The sequence below is a fragment of the Patagioenas fasciata genome, chromosome 6 (genome assembly GCF_037038585.1).
Source record: "Patagioenas fasciata isolate bPatFas1 chromosome 6, bPatFas1.hap1, whole genome shotgun sequence".
NCBI classification, from domain to species: domain Eukaryota; kingdom Metazoa; phylum Chordata; class Aves; order Columbiformes; family Columbidae; genus Patagioenas; species Patagioenas fasciata.
In genome coordinates, this window is record NC_092525.1 from 20,575,128 (window position 1) to 20,598,515 (window position 23,388).

The 23,388-nt window shown below is 39.4% G+C and overlaps 1 protein-coding gene across 16 annotated transcripts in view; it reads left to right on the forward strand.

Annotated features, from left to right (window-relative positions):
- Positions 1–23,388, forward strand: part of DAB1 (DAB adaptor protein 1) — a 436,704-nt gene that overhangs the window by 341,592 nt on the left and 71,724 nt on the right. The window contains exon 1 of one of the 16 annotated variants that reach the window (XM_071810187.1): positions 265–430. The exons of the other annotated variants lie outside the window; for them this stretch is intronic. Coding sequence (XP_071666288.1) covers positions 364–430 — 67 coding nt within the window. The 5' untranslated portion in view covers positions 265–363. Of the gene's footprint in view, positions 1–264; positions 431–23,388 lie in introns of those variants that run through there. 16 annotated transcript variants of the gene reach the window in all.

The window sequence follows — 23,388 nt, forward strand, 5'->3', positions numbered from 1 at the left end:
CACTGGAGGAGCTGGGAAGGTCCTTTCCAACCCAAACTATTCTATGATTCTGTGGTTCTTTGAAGTTGGGCCTTTATCTTCTTATACAAAGAGGTCAGTGTTTGTCACCACTGTATTCCAGAGTGCCTGGACCTGGCTCAGTAATTAGGCTGGAAATATTACACAACCACAGAGATTCATCTGGAGCTAAGACAGTTAATCAAAGTCATATAGGTGATAACTTTAAATACATAAAGTGAAGCATTCACACCTTTCTTGTTTCAGGTTCTGTGTGAACAGCAGCACTCAGTTTGAATCACCAGGAGGTGACTGTTGTCACACCAGCAGAAGAGTGGCCTGAACTTTGTTCTCGGTGGCACAAATATGAGCACTGAAAACCAATTTCACCTTCCTCTGGGAACGAGAGTTACTTACCAAGATAGCAGCACAGGTCAGCATGGGCCAGGGATATGCTGACATATTGTTGAGACAATATTCTTGACAGATTCCATTTGTTTTTCTAGTTAAGTGGAAAATCTAACCTACAAATTGGAAACATTTAGTGAGATTGTGAAACAGGTGCATTTTAAATAAGTAAAAGCCTGCCTGAAAAGAGCAGGAGCCTTCACTCTTTGCCTCTCTTGGGTAGGTTTGGACTTGAAAGATAAAGGTTTCTGCTGATAGTTAGATTTTACTGTGATGCTGTAAAAATCACAGTTTTAAATGGACTTTTGCGGTAGTGGATTCACCAGAGGACAGTTGTGGGGGTAACGGGACATGATGTGTTGGGGTCCAGGGTTGCACATCATGTCTAGTTATTGTTTATATATAAATAAATATGCCTTTCAATGCAAGGTCTCCTAGTTTTCAGAATGGTCAACATAATATGGGTTGTATACGTGGCAGTTCGATGCTGTGAAAAATTTTACAGCAGTAAGAGATGTGGCAAACGCCACGTTCTGTGTTGGGAGAGGAGCAGGTAAGTGTGTAACACCCGGTGGCTGCTAAGCACGCAGGGGCTTGATTTTCTTTGTTATTGAAAAGGACATAGATATTATGAAGTGCAAGTAAATTGGAATTTCTCTATAGTTTTCATTTTTCTCAGAAATAGAATGAAATTGCTCCTGAGGAGAATGGAAAAGCTGCTTCAGAAATCTAACCACTATTAAATTCAGTGATTTGTAAATACTGCTTGCTCTGTGTTGGTGCAAGTTTGTTGCTGTCATGTAACACGACCATATTCCCTAAAATAAATCCTTATTTTTCTTTTTTTACACCCATTTTTCCCTTCAGTCTCTGATAGAGGCATACATCTTACTGTAAACCTGCAAAAGGCTGTAAATATTTTCATCTCCCACAGGTAAAATATCCAGTGTGACATAATTAAAATGTAAAAATATTCACCCTATTTATTGACCATTTTTTCCCCTTCATTTGGCACCATGTTGTCAGGACATTCCTGATGAATCCGGTCTGCAGCACAACAGAAGCTGATCTTCTCCAGTTTCTCTTCATGAATCAATGAAGAGAGAAAAGTAGGAAAAGTGTGTTGATGGCATGGGAGAAAATGACAGGCGGCTTCAGGGGCAGGTGTTGCATCTGCACAGCTCCGAAGGTTTCAGTGTGCCTTGAAACACCTTTTAGACACTGCTTGTAGGAAATTGAGAATTCTGTCCAAGGCAGATAAAAAGCAAATTTGGATTTGAACAACTTTTGGAAAAATAACTTCGGCAGAAAAGCCTCCTTTTTTTCAAAAGGCACAGAGAAATCGCTTCAGACTTGTTTTCCGAGGTTTCTTTTCTATTTTTCTTCCACTTTTATTCAACTGTGTGGCAGATTTAGGCTATATCATGCCTGAGTTTTAAGGAAGTTCTGACAGTTTCATATTTATGACTTGTCTTCCCTTGAGGAAAACTGTCATGCTGAATTGAAATTGGACATACTAGCTGGTCTTTAATTTCAGGTATTTCCTTAAACTATTTACAAATATTATTGGAGCATATCCAAGCATTTTTAGTGGTGCATTTTTCCTGACCTGAGTGATTGCTTTCAAAGCACCTGCTTAAATTTATTGCTTTATACTTAACATCCCCTGTATTCCAAGATACCATTGTGGTCCAATTTAGCTGTTTGTAGGCAGGAATTTGTGTATGCAGAAGGAATGTGAGGCTTGTTACATATTTATTTTTGATGGGATGAGAATCCTACTGAAGAGGTTTTAATCTTTTGTAGGACAACAAGTTTGCGTCAGGGCAGCATCTTTACTAGAAGTCCAAAGCATACATGAATACATGTGTCTGTTCAGGATTTGTCATGTTTAATGCTTTGGTTTTCTTAAACTCTTTTAATAATGTGAATCTAAATCACAATTTTTCTTTTCAAATCAGATTTAGTAGGATATTCCTGAAAAAGATCCATTCTTCCTCACCTCCCTCTTCCTGGGAGTATGGGAATTGCAGTATTTGCAAATACACAGGCAGAAGATTTCTCTCGTACAGCTGTTAATCTTTATAGGTTTATCTTCCTAATTAATTAACCATAACTCTAAATGAAAAACTGTTTAGTGTTTTTTTTTTTTTCCATAGGTGGCCCGAATACAGTATTTCAAGTAAATTGTCTTTCAGTGTCTTCCCAGTTTAATTTACTTCACTTTAATTACTGCTCTTTGGCATCATTACGGTCTTGTTTCCATTTCTGTCTAAATATAATGTTTCTGCAATGCTTTTCCAGAGGTTGCAGGTATAAAGCAATAACAGTGACGCTGAATAGAAAATGATAACGCATACGCATTCTTGCAAGGATGAGAGATACAGTGCGTAGGGTGGCTCATGGAAAAGAGCCAAAGCTTAAGTTTTATGAATTACTAGAAGAAGCATTTTGTAATTATGAAACAAAACATTATATGGTTATTGTGTTCAGAACTTAAACACTGGTCAGTCACCAGTCATGTCAGTGCGTTTGTTTCAAGTATGGAAATAGGTTATTTTTCTGAAGTACCAGGAGCTTATGTGAACTGCAACATTTATTTTGGTTCGCCCTGTCTGTATTTTTCTTGGACCTCCTATCACTGGGATTTTCTTAGTAAAACTGGTTTACAAAAGTGTCCTGGGAGATGTTGCTGGCCAAGTGCAAGGATTGTTTCTCTTAACTACAGCCTAGAGGCCTTCTGCAAACCTGGCTTGCCCTCAGTCTCTTCTGTTATTTCTTCCCTTATTATATCCATATATCCTGCCAGCGAGAGCTCCCTCATGATCCTGCTCATGCTTTCGTCCTTGCTAACAATAGTCTGAGATTTACTTGAAATAGGTTACTCTATGCATATTCTTCCATAATACGCTTGCCGAGAAGGTTTCCAGAATTAACCTGTTTTTAAAATTAGCCTCATTAGCCTCCTTTTGCTACCGTGGAATTGAAAATAACCTGATAAAAAGATCCCGACAAAGGTTTCTCTTTACTGAACTCATGCTGAGGATAATTTTCAGCCATGGCTTAAAAACAGCCGTGATTTATAACAGCTTATTGGGTGGCTTGATAAAGTCTTCCCTTACCTTTGCACATCGTCTACGGAACCAAAGGAAGGATTTGAGGCTAATAATGCTATGCTTTGTCAGCTGTTAGGTATTTGTGTGGTTATGGAGTCCTAATGCATCCAGGACTGTAGTATTTGGGTTCAATGTGGGAGGGAGAATTAGTAAAAGAAAAGGTCTGATAAGGATTGAGGACTGTATGTGCTGAGTGACTGCAAGGCTGTATTAGTTATGCCGTCATGTGTGTTGACACTGAACTAGAAAATCACTTTTCTTGCTTCCCTTTGCAGTTAGAGAAAGGAAATGTAGAACAATGAAACCACAGTTGCGGAAAAGAAATGAAGATTTGGAGCAAATAGCAGGTATATCAAATCCAGGTGATTGCGTCTGTGCAAAATGTCACCTGCCTTTTAAAATGAGTTCAGAGAAGTTTGTTCTCTCTTAAAAGTCACAATTTTAAATCCATGACTTGTGGTGTTGGTGCTTTTCCTTTCACCGTAGGTACAGTTGTATTTACAGAGTTGTTTTCTGGTTTGGTTCTCGCTCTTACAGTAAATTCTGATACAGTGGAGAATGTTGGGGTGGCACAAAACCAACATGTTTACAGAAAGCTTTGATCTAAGGTTGAAGAAGTTTCAAGCTAAGCTTTAGTGTACAAGGAGGATAACACAGTGACCAGTAAACACAGGAGGAGGGATTAACATTCAGTTGCCATTGTGAAAAACAGCACTGTGATAAGGTATTGATAAGCCAAGAGCATTCCAGCTGATAGTAATAAAGTGTGTTTCGACAGCTTTCTGTCCTTGCATGCTTCACCTGCAGGATATGGGCACGTATTTTTCCATTAACTTATTTTACTGAAAAATGAAAACATTGCGCTTTTTTTCTTCCCTTTTTGTATAATGGAGATGACTAGGCTGCTAAATGTTGCGTCTGACCTGATACATTTTAAAAGTGTTTTTTGAGAACCTGCTTCACAAAAAGCTAGTGATGATAATGTACATTTTGAGTTTTCCATTGCTGGAGATCTTTACGGCATGTTTGAACATGCAAGTAGAGATTCTGTACACATCCATAAATAGTGTCTGTGGAGATGGAGCTCAGTCATTTTTGTCCTACATCTCAAAGTATTGGACAAACTTTAAAGCTAAATAAAGACAAGATTCTCAGAGTACTGCCTAGATATCACAGGTGCACTCTGCCTATTGTGAAGACTGCTTTTTTAAATTTTATTTTAGAGCTGCTTTTTAAAAATGAAAATGAACCTGCATACATCAGTGATGGGCAATGAATGCAAAAATAATAAAGCAATCAGCCACCACTGAAATGCTGCCACCTCTCAAGAAATGACAGCAATTTACCATGTGCTGCAGCGCAATACAGTATCATCTCTCATTTTAATATTTGATTTCCAAGAGTCATGTTTCTGATATTTATGACAGATGTAAATCTTAGAAATCCAGAGAGGTAAAATTATGGACTCGTCGCCCAGAGTTAGGGTTTTGTGCTTCTTTGGTACTAAATAGTATCAGAGTTAAAGGAAAAAATACTCTTCTATCTGAATGAGAGTCTTCCCGGATGTGAATGTCTTGAGGTGGTTTCTCTGATGATATGTTACCAAGTTTGGTGGTTTGTCCTCTGTATCAGTGGAGAGTAGATAACACTACATTGATTTTACAAAAGAAAAGGCTGTTTTTCTGTATTAAATGATACCAACAAAACCACTTGTTTGTAAAGTGTTTTATCCTCTGCGGAGGCATCACTCAGGTTTTTGTGTGTTCTGGCTTGAAGCGGTTCAGGACTATTTTTATGGAAGGACTCGCCGCCAATGGGTCTGAAAAGAAATAAGGTTTTCATTGACTTTCCGGTCCCAATGTGAGCTGAATTTTACCTCACTGTCACTCAGCCTTAGTTCTCTGAAAAATTCCAGGCTGGATACGTGTGCCTGAGGTGACAGCTTTGGCGTGGTGTTGCCGCTCCAAGCGGTGTCATGTTGGGTTCTGCCACCAGATGGGTCCTACAGTGAAATGCGTGGAGTTCCATGTCCCATTAGTACTTCTCCTATATCAGTGCTGTATCAGAGTATTGTATGTAATTGATATAATTTTCTTGCAGAACCGTTTTTGGGTGAACCGTCAGACAGTGCTGATGGAAATGCTTGGCCTAGTTCAGTGATGTGCTGGTAGTGCTGAGGAAGTGAATGCTTTGCTTGGAGGTGAAATAACTAGTAGCTGAATGAAAAAGACTCACACTTGCTTCTCAACAATTATATTAAACTACTCAAGATTAAAATCTGTCTTTTTGTTTACTGGGAATATGCACCCGGATTTCACTGCGTAAGAGCAGAATGCTCGATCTGTAGTTTTGAATTATTTCTTAGTGCTATCTTTTGCCTTGTCCGGTGTGTTTTTTAATAAAGAGTAGGCTTTTCTGTAGCAAGCAAGCAATTTGTATTGTAGCTTAGACATTAACACGTTTCAATTGCACCAAGCTGGTCGCTGCTGAAATTCAAAGTGCAGGAATGGATTAAGATCAGACAAAGCTGTGGGAAGTTGGCCATCAGCTACACTCCGACTTTTGATGGGGAATGTAAATTATACTCTGCTGCGGCTCTCTTAGTTGGTTGATCTATGGAGCGAAATTGAACCTGACTACTCGGGCGGCTGTTCATCTTTCTTCTTGATTGAGAAAAAGATGCTGGTGGCACCGAACAGCAAGTACCCATGTAAAGGGGGAAAAAAAGGCTGAGACTGGGGGAGATCGGGGATAGAGCTGATAGCCTTTGGGAGATCGGGAGGGATCAAAGGACCAGCCCTCACCTCTGCTTCTCTGCAAGGGGAGTGGTGGAACTTTAAAAAAGAATAAAAAGAAAACTAACAGAATGGCAAAAAAAGAGCCCACCTTCAATATAAACAAACCAACCAACAAACAAAACAAAACAAAAAAAAACCAAACTAACTCACCACACCAAAAAAACAAAGCTGAGTTGTCATTTTCTCTTAGGTGTGACTGCAGTAGAAATGTACGTGTGAAGTCCTTGGAAAAGAAAGTGAATGTGAAGTCATTGTTGAATATAATTTATAACTTAATTTTGACTTTATTATCTAGTGCTTTTGCTTTTATATGTGTCGTGAGAACAAGGATATGTTTCTGTAGAGGATTTTCAGGTTTTACTTCCGCTTTCCAATGTGCTGTAAAAATTATCCTTGAAACATTTGTACGAAAAGCAGATCTTGTTGACAGTTTTCCAGGTTATGAACTGACCAGGATTGGCAGTGAAAGAGGATATGAGTAATTCTGTGTTAGCTGAGTCTCACTTTCTCTTACGAGGATTATTTAACATCTAATCATGAGATTGAACTGGTATTGCAACTTTTCTCTTAGTGAGGACCTTCATTTGAATCTTTCCCCTCTTTCTGGCTTTTGATCTTCTTAGAATCTACAGAAACTTGCTATCTTTCATATTCTGTTGAATTTTATTGCAATTAGTAGATTGAGTCATTTTAATGTGAGGGACAAAAGTTTGGGCATTGTGTCTCTTTAGAAAACAAGCTTACAAAACGTAAGAATGGAAAAGGGATGTCTAGAACAGGACAAAAAAAAATCCTTTGCCTTGTAAACTGCCAACTAAATAGAGGCAATATGGTATTGATGATAGTGATGAACAGCCATAGCCATATATTTCTCCTCCACAGGAACATAATGAAGTCTTAGGTTAGAAGACAAACCACAATGATGTTATTTAAGGGTACTCTAGGGAACTTCCCTATACATAGGGCAAAATATATAACTGTACATTTACTTTTACATATAACCATGTATTTACATTTGAGTCAACACTCTGCCTGGGAAAATCATGGTGAGTAATTACCATTAAGAAAATAAAGTGAAAAATCTTCTTTTGGCTCAGCTGATTCCTGTGCAGTTCAGTGAGTAATATTCAGCTCGGATGTGTTTTTCAGCTGGAAGAAACGCAGTGAACTGATGCCAGGAAATGGAAAGGGTATCTCTAGAATTGGTGACTCCAAAGAATGGTTGCAGGAGAAAAGCTGAAGATGAAAGCTGTGAACTTTTTTACTTAAGTCAGGGATCATATTAAGTTTGCAGTCTTCAAATAAAAACATCTTGGCTTACAGGTTCTTTTAGGAATTTATACATTAGACTTCCTGGCAGCAGGGAATGGGGGTGTTGGGTAAGTTACAAATGCTGCCATTTATCCTTTAAAACATTAGGATAAAAAAAAAAATCTAAATAATAGTTGAATATTAATTCAATACGATTTTACAGACTTAGGGGGTTTGAAAGTCTGTCAGAAGTCAGGTGAGATCTGGACCATGCCAGGCAGATGTTTGTCTAAGCTGGTCTTACAAAAACGGTAATGAAGAAGCATATAATCAATGGGTAGGTGTTCCTGTGGTCCAAGTGCAAGGCAGAAAGTTTTCCTCAATCTCTGCCCTTTAAATTTAGCTGATTTCTTCTTATCTTTTCCCACCATAGAGAGAAAAATTAATTGCCTGCCCCTTAATGCTGACAATATCATAGAGTGTCTGGAGAGTGGAATAAATAAAAAGAAATTGCCATTTATAATGCTATTATGCTACAGGGAAGTATAATGAAAAAGATGGCAGATAGGGAAAGACATGAGAGAAGTTGGCTAAAATTAGAGTGGTTAGCGCTGAGTGTTTGCAAAGATAAATCAGATGCTTCGTGCAAATAGATCAAACAAGAGTTAAAACCTGAGGAGCAGCAAATTTGGGTTAAAAAAAAATGAAATTTATGTATGTCCCATGAAACCACTGCAAGATACAAGTGCTGAAAAATCCTGTCTAGTCACAATCAGAGACTTTCTGTTGATGGATTTTGCAAATATGTTGACCGAATTGAGAGACAAAAGTCCTGTGTGTTATCCAGGGAGGCACAGGGTGAGAGCCAGGGCAGCTGTAAATGTTTACCTGCTGTGCCTCATTTAAACGTTAAATATTACTCTCGGAATCAGTCGGCGTGTGGGAAAAGATCACCTCAGCCTTTTCAGACTGCGGGCAGGCTGCCCCTGCTGGAACAGGGAGGAGCTCATGGTCAAAGGATCAAAGTTGGTGATGAGAAACACGAGGCTGGGGTTAAGTGGGATCCTTTGCCTGTGGGTGAGCAGCTCAGCCTGGAGCTCTGCAGCTCCTTATCCTTCCCACTCCTGCACTGTGATCCTCCCCTTCAGCCTTTCTGCAAGGAGAGGAGACCAGGGTTCATGTTTTTCCAAGAGTTACTTCCATATTACAAGTTGTTTTAAACCAGAACGTGCCAGTACTTGGATAGGAGCTTCTGCAGTTGTTACAGAAGTCATTAGAATTCCCTCAACTTGAAAAACAGGGTAGTGCACCTCAGTGCTTCCGCACCTTCGAGCAAGCACGTGTGACTCTTTTGAAATGTCTCATTACCGTTCTCTTCTCCTCCACCGTCATTTTCATTAGCCGGCATTGTTGGAGTGAAGCTCTCAAACGCCCAGGTCTGATTTCAGCACGCGGAGCCGGCGCTTGCTTTGCGCGTAATGCTGGGAGCTGCGGGAGAGCTTGGAGGGAGCCTCAGAAATAGAGGGGAGTTAAACACCGAGACCAGAGGCACATTGTGACCTTCAGCAGTTATCCTCGCTGTTCAATAGATCCACACAGAGTCATTATTAATAAGCCGGCCTGAAAATCCTATTTGTCAACAGAGATGTCCCAAAGAGGTAAATCATCACTTTAAAGTGCTGTCTGGTGTATGCAGGATTTCCTTGTGCACTTGTGTGGCTGCTGGACACATGTACGCTTGAGCTTGCACATAAAACCATTTGGATGTAAGAAGCAGTAAAAGCCAGTTGTCCATCTTTAATGGTTGTTCTCTGGTTTTGCTGTATTATTCAAAGATGAGCTTGTAGAAGATAATAATGACACGCCTAGCCTTGCTGTGAGCAGATGTCCTTGTATAAATAAGTGCGTACTGCTACTGCTTTTTTAAGTCTGAGTAATTTTGAAATGCCAGCACTGCTACAAACAGTGTTAAAGTCTGCTTTGTTCTCCTACTGTGGTGGTGCATTTATTTAAGATCCACAGTTTGTCATTTTAATTATAGGTAAGCTGAGGGGGTGGTGATTAGGAAAAGATTATGTGAAGGTGTAGGCTGTGGCTTCAGACTTGGTTTCAAGATAAAAGAGCTTAATTCCTGCAATCTGTTTTAGCAAAATCCCCAGATGAGTAGTTCTCATGTGACAGGCCAACCTGGAGAGGTTGCTGCCACCCTGGTGTTTGTCTGGGCCATAAGTATCAAAAACTGGGCTAATACTGTCTTGTAGATTGATCTAGAACAACACGTGTAGTGCTGAGTTTGGGGCTCTCATAACTTGAGAACTTCAAAAGCACAGCTTTGGTGATTGACATCATGAAGCAAATAACATTTTTAACTTTTCCTAAGTGTTATGTACATCTTAATTCTCTGCAAATGCTTCCTTTTTTGTCTGGAGAAAATGAGAGCTAATCTTACCAGGTTATACAGAGCTCTTAGTGCTGCATGTGTCTCACTTCAGTGGAAGGTGAGGGAATCAGCCCATGAGAAGTTAACAACTTAAAAGATCTGCATTTTCCTTCCACACCTGCCTCTAATCTACATGCCAATTGAGGAAAACTGAGTCTAAATGCAAATAAATAATCTGTTTCTAGTTTTTGTTTCTTTCTGGAATAGGCAGACAGGAGGTAACAGCAATCTTAGTTGTACAGATTTGAGGGAAAAACAACTGGTTTTGTTGCATATTACTTGAAATTTCTGAAGACAGTTGTTTGTCTTTTAAATGAGCAAATAGAAGGTGAGTGCATTTAGGGGGATTGTTGTAGTAATGTTTTTGTTAATGGGAGTTCCAGATTTATTTGATGGGACAAATGGCTTCAATGTGCTGATCTTAAAGTCTCTGTTCGTCCCCTGAAAAATATTTGTTGTATCTGAAATCGAGGAGAAGGCGTTCACAAGTACAGTTATTTCACTCGAGGAGATTCGCAATGGGAAACAGGTAACTTTTGGGTCCTCATGGGTGAAAAGGTGAGTGATGGGTGCTCAGGAGCGGGAACCCGGGGATGTTCTGAGGAGGTTTCTGAGTCTGCAGAAAACCCTGCGCAGCTGCAGCTGCAGCTCCTTCCCTGCCCCGCAGGCAGGACCTGCTGTGCAGAGCAAACTGCTGGCACATAGGCAACAGGGGAGGCAATTTGGAGAAAGCTTAAATTGAACTCAATTAGGCATGGCAGCCCTGAGCAGAAGGGCCTGATTCTGTGCTTGGATATATTCGCTTCTGTTGCTGTCAACAGGGTTTGACAAAACAGTGCTGGCATCAAAGATGTGAGTGGAAGGGTTTCTTTTCATCGCTCCTGTGTTTAATTTTTGACAGTCTTTGTTCCCCCTTCATTTTATATCGACTATTTGTTTTCTCTTTGAAGACTTTTTCACTGAATTAAAAATCTCAAGACTTAAACCATATATAGATATAATTATGTCTCTGTATTTACTTTGGAAGACATAATCTTACTACTTGTTATCCATACAATATTAGCAATGACACATTTTCTTGTGCAGGGTTGTAAGTGATGAATTTTCTTGAAGGAAGGGAAAAAAGGATGAGTGTTTTTAATAGAATATCTTGACTTATTTCAATAAAAGTAGGCAGGTGCTGTGTTTAATATGTTAACCCCATTCTCTGAGTTTGTTCTAGAGTCCTTCTGTCTTGAGATGGCAAAAGACTGCAAGGGAATTAAGGGACTTTGTTTGGTCTCCGTGACATTTTTGTGTGCTGAAGTAACAGGCAGGCAATCTCACTTTACACAATGCCGTCTTCCTGTGTAGAACAATTAGTGTTAATATGGTAATGATAATTGTTGCTGTAAATTATTCTTAATTAACTATTTATGTAATAAGACACTTATGGATCTGTATTTAACCATTTTGAGGGAATTTTTCCCCTGCTAATTGCTTTCGCAATATATTTCTTGCCTGAGCTAGTGAATGTCTTCTGTTCAACATAAACTGTGTGACATCCAGGCTTAAAATTCAGTATAGATGACCCTTAATTATCACAAAATGGTGCATAAATGATGTAGTAACAGGTGGATTCCTTCCTTCAGCTGTGCTGTAATTGCCAATTGCCAGTTTTTCAGTGACCAAACTCTAAGGCAGACCCCAGCTTGTGGGGCCACCAGTCTTGCCTGGTATTGTCACTCTCCAGCTTTCAGCAGGTGACAATACGCCTCTTTCAGATGTTCAATTTTATTCTGTGCCAGATGTGGAAATGCCTTTTGGGAGTCTTCTGTATCCAACTGTATTGCTGAGTCTAAAAGCAGAAAGGAGAAAAGTGTTTGAAACAAAAGCTTCTGGGCAGCCAGTTTACACTGGTAAACACCAGTGTAAACAGAGAAGAGAGTAACAACTGTGTGATCTCCTGCCTCATTTGATGCCACTTAATATATTTGGAAGGGGTATTGAAATAAGGAAATTGAGAGGGAAAAACTGCTATGTCATGTGCTCTTTAATTAGCTCCCTTTGCTCTGCTTTGGACTTTTTTTCATCTTGAAAATGTCGCCTGCTGCCCTGCTCTTTCCTCATTGTTCTTTTACTTGCGTATGCGTGAAGCATATACCAATATTTTATGTACATAATTGGTCTAGGTTTCTGTGTACTGCCTAATACAAAGTGCACATTCTCATTTTTACTGTGGTTTATGTTTATTGCATTCACTACATTGTTTTATGTGCTCAGTGTGCTTATTGAATGTGTGGTGGAGTCAGAGAGATGCTATATTCCATTCTTAGTATCATTAGTGCTGTTTTCCTCACCGATTTTCATCAAGCTATAGTTTAATTCACTTCATTATTTTGGAAAGTGGTTCGTATCTATTGGATTTCCCTCTGTCGCTTTTAAAACCACAAGTGTCTCAAAACAGTGAGAACGTAAGTATTTTTAGCTTTCTTTTTTCGACACGTTATGAGCATCTTAGGATTTCTGTAATACAGCCAATCAGTTAAAACCAATTACTGATAGCTTTGCAAGGTAATTAGCACCTCAGTTCATCAGCACTCACACTCAAATTAATACTGGAGTAAGCATATCAGAATCACATCTTCCGTTTGCATTTAGTGAAGGTGATTTTGCAATATGTTAATGTGCATCGTGTGCAGAGTGTATTTAATTTTCAGTGCTCTTATTTTTTGACCTATTTAAACTCAGCATCTAAAATCTTACAGGAATTGGCTTGTTTTGGCTTGTGTAAAGAATATGGAAAATTCAGTCTATTGCTAGGGTTTATTCTGATTAAACAACACTGACTGATGTATTTCTGTACTCATTCGCTTGGAAGGCAGGTATTTCTTTGACTATTTTGTTTTCTTTTTTAAGTATGTGCAGCTTAGGGCTTTTGATGTAAATAAAACTAACTACATGACTGAAGTAGGGAAAATAACTTCAGGCTAATCAAGCCTGAATTGTCTGGGTTAGTAAGACCTACAATAATTAAAATACTTTGCGGAAGTAATAAGCTGTTCATATCCAATCCATTGTACCCTTAGATTTTCGCTACATAGGTTTTTCTTTCAAAGACTGAAAGAAATGGTGGGAAGAAATAGTTACACTGATGGTGAACTCGAGTATATATGAGAACAAATAATTGGAATTTCAGAGGCTTGATATTTTGGGAAGAGTATAGATAATTATGATTTATTGTTGTCCCCTCAGCTGCAGCGCATCAAGAAAAAGTAGCTAATATAAATTACTCTTCCTTTAGAGATGACAACTGTGGGAACACTTCATCAGGAGTAGTCTGCACCACTGCAGAAGACTCCATCCAAACGCTGTCGGTGAGCAGAAACCCGAAGCTCTGTGGTGGTTTCTTCCTCTGCAGGCTCAAAGAAGGAAAGTCCTTTGAGTCCCAAGTCTTAATTTTACACCACTGCTTAGGGCTGAATCTGGTGGAAATGTATCAGTACTGCTCTGCTAGCTGTATATATCCCTAACATAAACTAGAAGTTATTCCTGGTACTGATATATGGGCTCGGAGTATATTAAAAATCAGGACCATGTCTCTCAAGAACACTGTGTCTGTGTTCTGGTTGTTGTTGTTGTTTTTTTTTTTTTTGAGCATTTTTCAGGAGTTTTATCATATGTACAGCATATATACTGTATCTTCATGTTTTCCTTTGGTTTTCTGGGGGTAGAGCAGAAGTAGAGGAAATCTGAGTTTAGCCTGTTTATGGTAAGCATGCTGCGTAGAATAGATGAGCCGCCTGCTGGAATATAGACTTTTATCAATACGTATTGAACAGAGTACAGGTAAATGTTTCTTTCTTTTAATCAAGGTTGATTAAATTACCATCACAAAGATGTCCCTGCTCCCCTAGGCACATCACAACCTTGTTATCATCTCAAATTCATCCAGCCTTTCAAGAGGAGGTTTTATTAGCTCTTCCTAATCCTCAAATAATTACTCTAGACAAAGAGCTATTTGTAGAGAATATCTTGTCTAAGGAAAAGAGATTCACAAGAAATAACAGGCCCTGATAAATTCTCTTGTGCTCTGTGACACGAGTTTCCCTGGTTGTCCTTGATCTTAAATCACAACTGGGTTGCAGTGCAGTGGGAATGATACTTCAGTCATAGAATCATTTCAGTTGGAAGAGACCCTCAAGATAGAGTCCAACCATAACTTAATTCTAGCACTAAACCATGGCCCTAAGAACTTCATCTGTACGTCTTTTAAACCCCTCCCCCACTGCCCTGGGCAGCCTGTTCCAATGCCCGACAGCCCTTTCCAGGAAGAAATTTCTCCTAATATCCAACCTGAACCTCCCCTGGCACAACTTGAGGCCATTTTCTCTCACCCTATCTCTTGCTACTTGGGAGAAGAGACCAACACCCTCCATGCCACAGCCTCCATTCAGGTAATTGTACAGAGAGGTAAGTTGACAGAGATGCTCTCTCCTTGGGGCCATGGGGCTTAAATTTTATTCTCAGTGCTTAAGCATCGTGTTTGCGAAGGAGCAGTGTTTTTTTGAAGAGACTGGTAAAAGGGAGAGGACACTTCTCATGAGAGTTTGCATTTCACAGAATCACAGACTGGTTGGGGTTGGAAGGGACCTCTGGAGATCATTTACTCCAACCCACCTGCTAAAGCAGGTTCCACCAGAGCAGATCACACAGGATTGTGTCCAGGTGGGTTTGAATGTCTCCAGGGAAGGAGACTCCACAACCTCTCTGGCAGCCTGTTTCAAGGCTCTGGCACCTCAAAGTAAAGAAGTTTCTCCTCATATTCAGATGGAACCTTCTGTGTTTCAGTCTGTGCCTGCTGCCCCTCATCTTGTCATTGGATACCACTGAAAAGAGTCAGCTCCATCCTCTTGACACCCACCCTTGGGATATTTATTGACATACATAAGGTCCCCTCCCAGTCTTCTCTAGGCTGCACCAGCTCCTCCATTACATGGGGAGAGCCAAATCTCCGAGGCTGCGAGTCAGAAGACCCATAGATAGACCAAGAGTCTGACATCCTGCCCTGCCGTGTGTCTCGGGTACCTGGCACCTGGCTGCACAGCTGCATTTCCCTCTAATTAAGACAAGAGACCTGAATCCTCCTGGGATTTGCACCCTTTGGGCAAAGAGCAAGGGTTCCTCCTTTCTTTTAAATGCTGTCACTGCAGGAGAAGGGGGATGATCTTGATGCTTGGTGCTGCTGCCCTTTTATAAAATAGTTTCATGATTACAGGAGTAGGAGGTCAGAATCCCAGCAGGATCATTAATTCGTTAAAGTTTCCACTTTTTTTCATTACAGCTACCTCTAAAAGCAGTGCCTAGTTTCTGAGCTTACTGTATTTCAGAAATCAGCACATTTTGTGGGGAGTTTTATCACAGTGACAGTAAAAAAAAAAATCCCCGGAAGACAAACCTAGGCTATTTCATATACTTTTAAGTTATTTACTCTCTAATGAAATGTGCGCTAGCACCCAGGCTATCTGTGCACACCTAATCATGTTTTAAGGGAAAACGCCTTTACTGCTGCAAAAAGAAAAATTAATCATAACTGGTTTGTTCTGCAAAACACACTCCCAGTGATGGGGAGGGGCTGATTTTTTTTTTTTCCACCTCAAATAAGGAAACTTAAATTACTTAAGGGACTACTTAGTTCCACTGGTGCAATTAGATTAATGTAGGAGGAATTTTGATTTATTTCCAGAGATGAATATATGTTTCTAGGTCAGTAACTGTATTTAGAATGAAAGATCTTAAGATTTTTCCCAAATAAATCCAAATGTAGTGTTAGGTGTGCTGCTCTTCATTTGAATTTCAGTTTAGCCTTCATCCGATTTTTTTTTTTTTCCCTTTTTTTGAGAAGCGGCATGAGTCCAAAAGTGTTAAAGTTCAAAAGTAATAAATGAATTGAGAAAGAGTGGCAGTGGTAATAAAATGGTCATCTTTATTTGTATTGCTAGAGGACTGGTGTCAATCACCCTGATCCAGAGACATGAGGCAGGAAGGAGCAGATAGAGAGGCAGTGGTGTTTGCTAGCAGGAAAATACTGTCCAAAGCAGTAGAAATGAAAGGTAACAGTGAAGCATTGAAAGGTATGATGATATTGAATAACTAGGCAATAAAATAGCAGATACAATTTAATGCTGATAATGTAAAACAGGACACAGAGAGGGAAAAATAGTAATAAATATATATGTGTGGTGGTGGACTCTCATTCTTCAGTTGCTGCTTTGCAAAAATGTCTGAAAGTTTAGTTCTACCAACCCAGGTGAGCAAATGCTCAGTGTTCCTTTGAGCAGAAGCTGCATGTTGCCTGGGACTCCTCGCAACAATAGGGTTTGGACAGTAGGTTTGTGTTGGATGCTTAAGTTGAAGAAGCAGCTGGGCAAGGTCGGTGAATTGAAAAATATATCAGAGGCCACTGATTTGCAAAGTTGTCCCTCGGGATCTGAAGGGTATTCCAGGGTGGTGCAACTGTCTGGTTTTCCAACCAAACCACTGATTCCCACCAGACTTAGGGAACTTTATTGACAGGTTCCACACAGGCTGCTGATTGCATTAGTGTCCATCTGTAATCAGCGGATCTCCAAAGGATGATTTATATTATATTTTGTTTGGTACTTAGTCGTCGGTGCTGTGGTATGGAGGTTCGGCCTGAGATAATGCCCCGTCCAGGACGGGGGATCCTTTGGTGAATTGTGATTATTAATAGAGAGGTGTGAAATGCGCTCTCAGCGAAATTATTTACTTTGTGTCACTAGAAGGGTGGATTTGATGAAGCTGGAGCTTGCTGCCTGTCAGATCATGACTCCTTTTCTATGAATCAAAAACGGATTTCTGGATTTGACCCCTTGTATGCAACTTGCAGAATATAGCATAAAGGACAGGAATTTTATCAAGTGAAACTAAATTAAATGTGCAGTATGTGTACTGCCAGTTTGGTAATGTATCTGTTGACAAACTTCATAACAGAATTATTAAAACCTGACCTTTGGAGAAATGAAAAATCAAAGAATTAGTTGAGCCTCTCTTAGAATATGCAGGATGCCTGTGAGACTGAAAATGAACCAATGTTTCTTGTGGAAAAATATCCTCTGGCAAACTGTTAAATGTAAATTTTGAGGATGTTATATGTATCTATGCTAGATAAAAAAAAGTCACCCGTTAGATGTTCAATATAATATACTTTTAATTGATAGCTAAGTTACCCAGGGGAATTTAGGGTATTGGCTCAAAAAACAACCCCACCCACTAAAAAAGCCCCATTCTCTTCCAAGAATCCCTTGCCCAGTCCTTGAACACCAAAGGGGGACCTAGGCTGTGACCCCCTTCTGGTATCTGCTGCCATTTACAGCCACTTTGAGTGTGGTTCTGAAGATTTGTGACTGAGCTAATTATCCAACAGTATCTGAATTTAAAGCCTGACAGTTAATTTTTCTGTATATGCCATGTACTGTAGTTTCCATGTAAGCGGTCATTGGAAAGCAGAATAATCCTCCACAGTAAAACTGAGTACGTTTTGAGGAACATTCTCTGTTTGCACCTTGGGAGCAGGATGCTCTTCTCTCATGTTTCAGCTTCTTGAGAGATTTTATAAGGTAACCTGTAATGTATAAACATGGTATATTGCCATCGCCAATAATGCTTATGCAATTGTAGTCTGAATACTAAGCCTGAAATATAGTTTAGGCTTCTTTTGTGTTCATGATAGATTTTATGAACCTTTTTCATTGCTGGTGATGTCAGCAGAATCTCTCTGTTGAATTATGGATTAGACATTTAATCAAGGTTTGTGCATTATTATATAAGCCACTTGAGTTTTCTACTGAAAAATGAAATAAATAAAAAAAAATTGATTTGCAGTGGAATTGAGTGAACACCTGATAAATAAAATTCCGTTGTGCATCTTGTTCCTGTCTCTAGCAACATGCAAATATAAAACATGAGGCATAGGTCCAGCAGGCTTTTCTACTGGAAGCCAGGAAGATTTTCTATATCAGTAAGGAAAGAACACGAAATTTGGAATAATTTCCACTGATGCACTTTTTAATGTTCTTTCCTGCAGATGTTACTTTTAAAACATGTTTGTCCTGGTGTTTCTTTTCTCAACATCTTGAATTGTAGTTGAGATGTGGCTGCAAGACCAGTTTGGGACTACCAGACTTGATGGTTTAGCAATTACATCTGGTTTTATTCCAAATTATGTTTTTGTCCAGCTGTCTTTTAAAACCATTTCTATGAGTTGCTAGGATACATTTCTAAAAGTGGAAACTGTTTACACAGCCTCAATATGAAAAATCTTTGTATTTCACTTATGTCTTGCCAAGGCTTCATTACAAGGCACTGCTGAAGTTTACCAAGCGCTCAAAATTGTCGTACAATCCTGTTTCTTTGTTTGTTGTAATCAGAGAAATACTTAGCTGATTAAATGAATCTTGTTTTGCCTACTATTATTAACTCCTTTGCTGAGCTTCCCAGCGGCATTATTCAGATGGATGTTTAGTCAGCTCAGGCCTCAGAACCAAGGCCCATTCTGCAAGTGCTGGATGAGGTGGTTCTCATTGCTGAAAACATCTCCTTTTTGAGATTGTGAAAAGGTGAAATCAGATAATCTGAAACGAGTCAAACCCACACATTTTCCTAAGGAGAATATTGAAGTTTTAGGTAAACAACTTGAAGTTTGTGTAAGCGAGGGGTGGGTTGACGAATCAGTGCGGAGCAACCAAGAGGCTGTGTCAGCATTTGCATGATGAGTTCTGTGTAATTTTTAAGTTGCTATATGCCAAAAGATGATCCTAAGGATCAAGTCTTCCTCATCTTGCAACATCTGCTGTAACTTGCCTTGTCTTACACTGTTACGTTTTCTAAAATGTGAAGGGGTTTTTATATAACAGTAGTCTTTTAACTGTAAAATCTATACATTAAAAATAGTTTTTCAGCATCTGAATTCCCATTTTGATCTGCTGCTTCAGGCTCACTATTGATGTTTTTGATATCGAATAGATTTTATTTTTCTGGTGGCATGTAGGTGGGTGGCTGAAGAAAGAAAGGACTTTTGCATTTTAAAAGAAATTTTCTTAAAAAGTACTTTTCAGATTAGTCCTGTTAGCCACTGTTGTGTTTCTTTTAAACCAGCCCAATAGGTACTTAAATAACTGCTACAGACATAATCAACAATCAGGTTATATTGAATGCCTGCAGACTCCACCAGAACAGTCTAAGGAAAGACTATTTAAAATGAAACAAAACATAGCATTTAAATCTTAGCATGAGAAGCAGCCAGACAAAGGGAACACAGATCATGGTTTGATTACCCCTGTAGAAGAACAGTTGGAAAATTAATATTAGGACACTGGTAATTGAAAGCATTTAAAAGTGTTAATGACTTTTCTTTGATTAAAAAGGTCATTGACAGAACACAGCTGTGAGCATCTGTGGTACCTCCAGCAAATACGGGAGTGGTGGCCATAATGTGCTCAGGTCTTTGTGCATCTCTTGCAGGTCTCTGAGGACTGAACTTTTTTGAAGTGCAGCCTTTCTTTCTGGGTCGTTTCAAGGCAGCCTGACTATTTGTTAGTACACAAAGGGTTTAATTGTGTGTCTTTCTCTGCTGTTCAGGGACAACTTCTTTACTGGATAATGGTAAATCTTCCTCTCTGTCCTGGAAGCCAAGAATCCTATAGGTTATAGACATGTATAAGATATTCCATATGGCCTAGGAGGAGAACCTGCATGTGGCCTTTGTCCTTTCTGCATCTTGCTCTGACCATTGCTCTAATGAGTGTCTCTTCATTTCAACTTACCAATGTGGTGCTAGAATGGCATAGAATAAAACATAGTAAAGTGAAGAATTAGGCTCATAATTTTTTGCCTTAGGAATAATAGTATTATATGTTTTTCAGTTGCACCTCCTAGCAGCGTATTAGAAGATGAAATGTAGGCTTACACAGCACTTAACCTGGGGAGGAAAGTTAAAAGATTTTACTTCTGCCAAGCCTTAAGTTTTTAGGATATTTAAAAGGGTTATGGTTGGTTGAAAGTGGAATCCATCATGTGGCTACTGGTAAAAACAAGGGGAAATGCCCAGGTAAGCAGGATACAGTGCAGTTACAGATGGTTACCTTGAAGACCTTTTCTTTGCCAGCAATAGTGCAGAAAACCTCAAATTTGCTATTTGTTCTTGTCTTTATATGATCAGCTAATCACAGATAGCCTGGGTGGCATAATTAACTTTTCCATCTCCCTGTACCCAAGGGTATGCTCCCAGCAGCTCGGGCTCATTCCTAATCTCTCACTGGATGATCTTGCTGAGCATGTGGGTGATGTAAGTCATTGTATACCTCTGTTTTCTCCTGTTTATCTTTTAGTTTTGATGGAAAGACTTTTGTGAGTTGGGGAACTTAGGAAGCCTGGCTTCTTGGGTCTTGACATTGCTCTAAGCCCTAAGAAAAGACAAGCTCACAGCATGGCCTTTCCTCGCTCCTCTATTCAGCCACCTATTTGCCCCAACCAGTAAAGTAAAAAATACATAATATAGATGACACTTGATGGAAATTGGCCTAAAAGTTCCAGTGTTACTGCAGGGAAGAATGGCATGAGAAGGGCAGATGGAGGCTTCCATTCCTTTGCACGTTCTCTTATATACCCATGGAGTGTGTGGCTGTGTTACTCTTGTTTCCTTAAGAAACCAGACGAAAAAAATGCCAGAGAGGAAATAAAAACAATTCTGTGATTACATAGTACTTTGTAAGGGAAAAAAATTATCCACATCTCTGGATTACAAAAGTCTTTGAAGCTGCGATAACCCAATTGTTAGCAACCATAATTTAGATGTATTTTTTTTACATAAATATGACTTATTTGAAGTATGTTGAATTAGGAAACTCATGAATAAATATTTTGACATAATCAGAATTATATGGCTAGAAATTGACCTACTTTGCATGACAGATGCTTGAGAATCCCCCAGCTAATAGCATAGTAACCTGGCATAGCAATGCCCTATCTTATAATACATTAAGCTGCATACAGACATTAAATTACTAGATTGTTGGGTTTTTTTCACGGAGATTAGACACAGTCAATTTTGTTTATAAATGAATAAGTTATAGGCAAGTTATTGAAGGCTTTGGGGCACAGTCCAAAGGAGGACTTGTCCATCGTTTGATCAGTGTTTTCAACATGGTCTCGCAAAATACTGTTTGTTACAAGTAGAGAAATAGCCAGAAAAGCTTGGTGGTACCAGACAGCAAATAACTAAGGTATTATACCAAGTAAATAGATCTTGACTGTCCAGAAGATAAGCACAATTGCAAGAGGAATCATAATGTTTTAAAAGACTGGTAATGTTTTAATGATGTAAATAGAATCTATTTTTTCCCATGATACGGTTCTTTATGCTTGTGGTGATTTCAGCAGACTCATTTTATCTACATGTCCATAAAGTTAGTGTGACAAGGATTTTGTACAGGTCAAGTCAATAAAGAACTCTGACCTAAGAATAAAACAGTCTTATCCTCCTTTTGAATTCCTATGGATTTTTTTTAAAATTGCCTGCCTTTATTATTTTAAGAAACACAGGTGATGAAACAGTTCAGCTGCACTTCGCACTGAGTATAATTTTCAGGCTTCATAAATTTTTGTTGTTCAAGTGTAGTGCAAGAAAGAGTAGTGCTTTTATTTGTGAATTACCACTGGTTTTTATTTTTAATATGAAAAAGGTAACTTTATTTTGCCTCAGCGATAGTGAAGAAAACCCTCTGCTCTTTAATTCATGCAGTGAAAAATAATATTGTATTCAGTTTCATTAGCTCCTTGTTTCTCTTCCTAGTTGTTTTCTCTGTTTTTAAAGAACTTCTGTAGGAAGGAATATGATTTTGCTCTCTTGTAATAAACTCGTGTGTTATTTTGTCCTCTTTCCCCTCATGTATCAACAGGCTCTTTGTATTCGAACATTCTAGTTTAGCTTGGCAGGCAGTTGGGTCCTTGTGCTCTTACAACTCAACCTGTTCACCCAACGTCTTAAAAAATTGCCCCAAGTTTTCCCAGTTGACTGATTTCCTTTCCTCTTACTTGAAGCAGAGCTATCTGGAGGGTTTTGCTTTCTCGTTTTTGTTGGATTTTATTACCTTTTTAACAAAATTCTATTTCATTCTTAGTTTTTGGAGTACTACCCCAAACACTTTGGCTCCTGTTCGAGAAGCAGAAGAGTTATCCTGATGGGTTGATCTCTGTGGCACTACACACATGAGAGATGCGCAAACCCCAATTTCTTACCTCTGGAATTCATTATGGCACAGGAGTGTTTCACTTCTTATTAACGCTGTGCCCAAGGGTGATTGCCGGCAGTAGTCTTTTCATTTCTGCCTCCTGCTGCCACTTTGACAATAGGAACGGCAGCAGGAGGCAAAAATGGAAGGACCAGATTGAAAGAAGCACTTTGCCACTGTTGTAATTTTGAAATTGATGGCGTTTTCTAGCCCAAAGTCTCAGGAAAAAAGCTGCTTTCCTCTTTGCCTCCTATTGTTTTTCCAACAGAGAGAGACATTCTCTGATGTTGCAGAGGCAGTGGGAGGCCAAAATGAAAATAATTTTCCTCCTGAAACATTGGATAGCAAAACGTGAACAATTTCAGCGGGGAAATAGCGGTTTGTTATTTTATTGACTGCCATGTGGTGAATACTGGTATTTCCGTTTGCCCGTGGAAAATAAATAGCAGGTGCTTTTCTTATTGAATTAACGTGATCATAGCATAATTTCTACAAATCTATTTGCGGTGCATTTTTAACAAGACGTTTTCATTCTTTTTTTTTGTGCGAAAATAAGCTTTCTAAGGTGGGTACATAATTCCCTTCTGAGTCCATTGCTGCCTCTAATGCCACAGCCTTGGAACAAGCTTCTTAAGAGAGAACTTTATGGGTCTGCACATTCCAGAGCTGTGTTTTATACCAGTATCATCAGAACTATGAGTAAACCCAGACATAATTGTCAGTGCCGCTAATTCTGTAGGAGGAAAGGTGCAGGGTGGTTCCACTGTCACAGCCTGGTGTGTGATGCGGCTTTTCTGCTGGAGCCTTTGCTCAGTGGTATTGAGGCTTAAGCCTTATTGGGGTTAAGTGACATGGGAGGTAGATGGCATGAGCTTCAGAGGAGGCCAAATGGAAGAGCAGTTGGGGCTGATGGTCACCTTCCCTTCCCTGGAAGACCAAGTCCTGTCATTTAGGTGAGACTGTTTGCAACACCGAACCAAACCAGTCAAAGAACAGAAGTACAACAAGCAGACTCTGCACTTTGCAGCTGTTTACAGCCCGTTGTGATCTACTGTGTGGTTTTGTAAATGTTTTAACGAGCGCTGGCA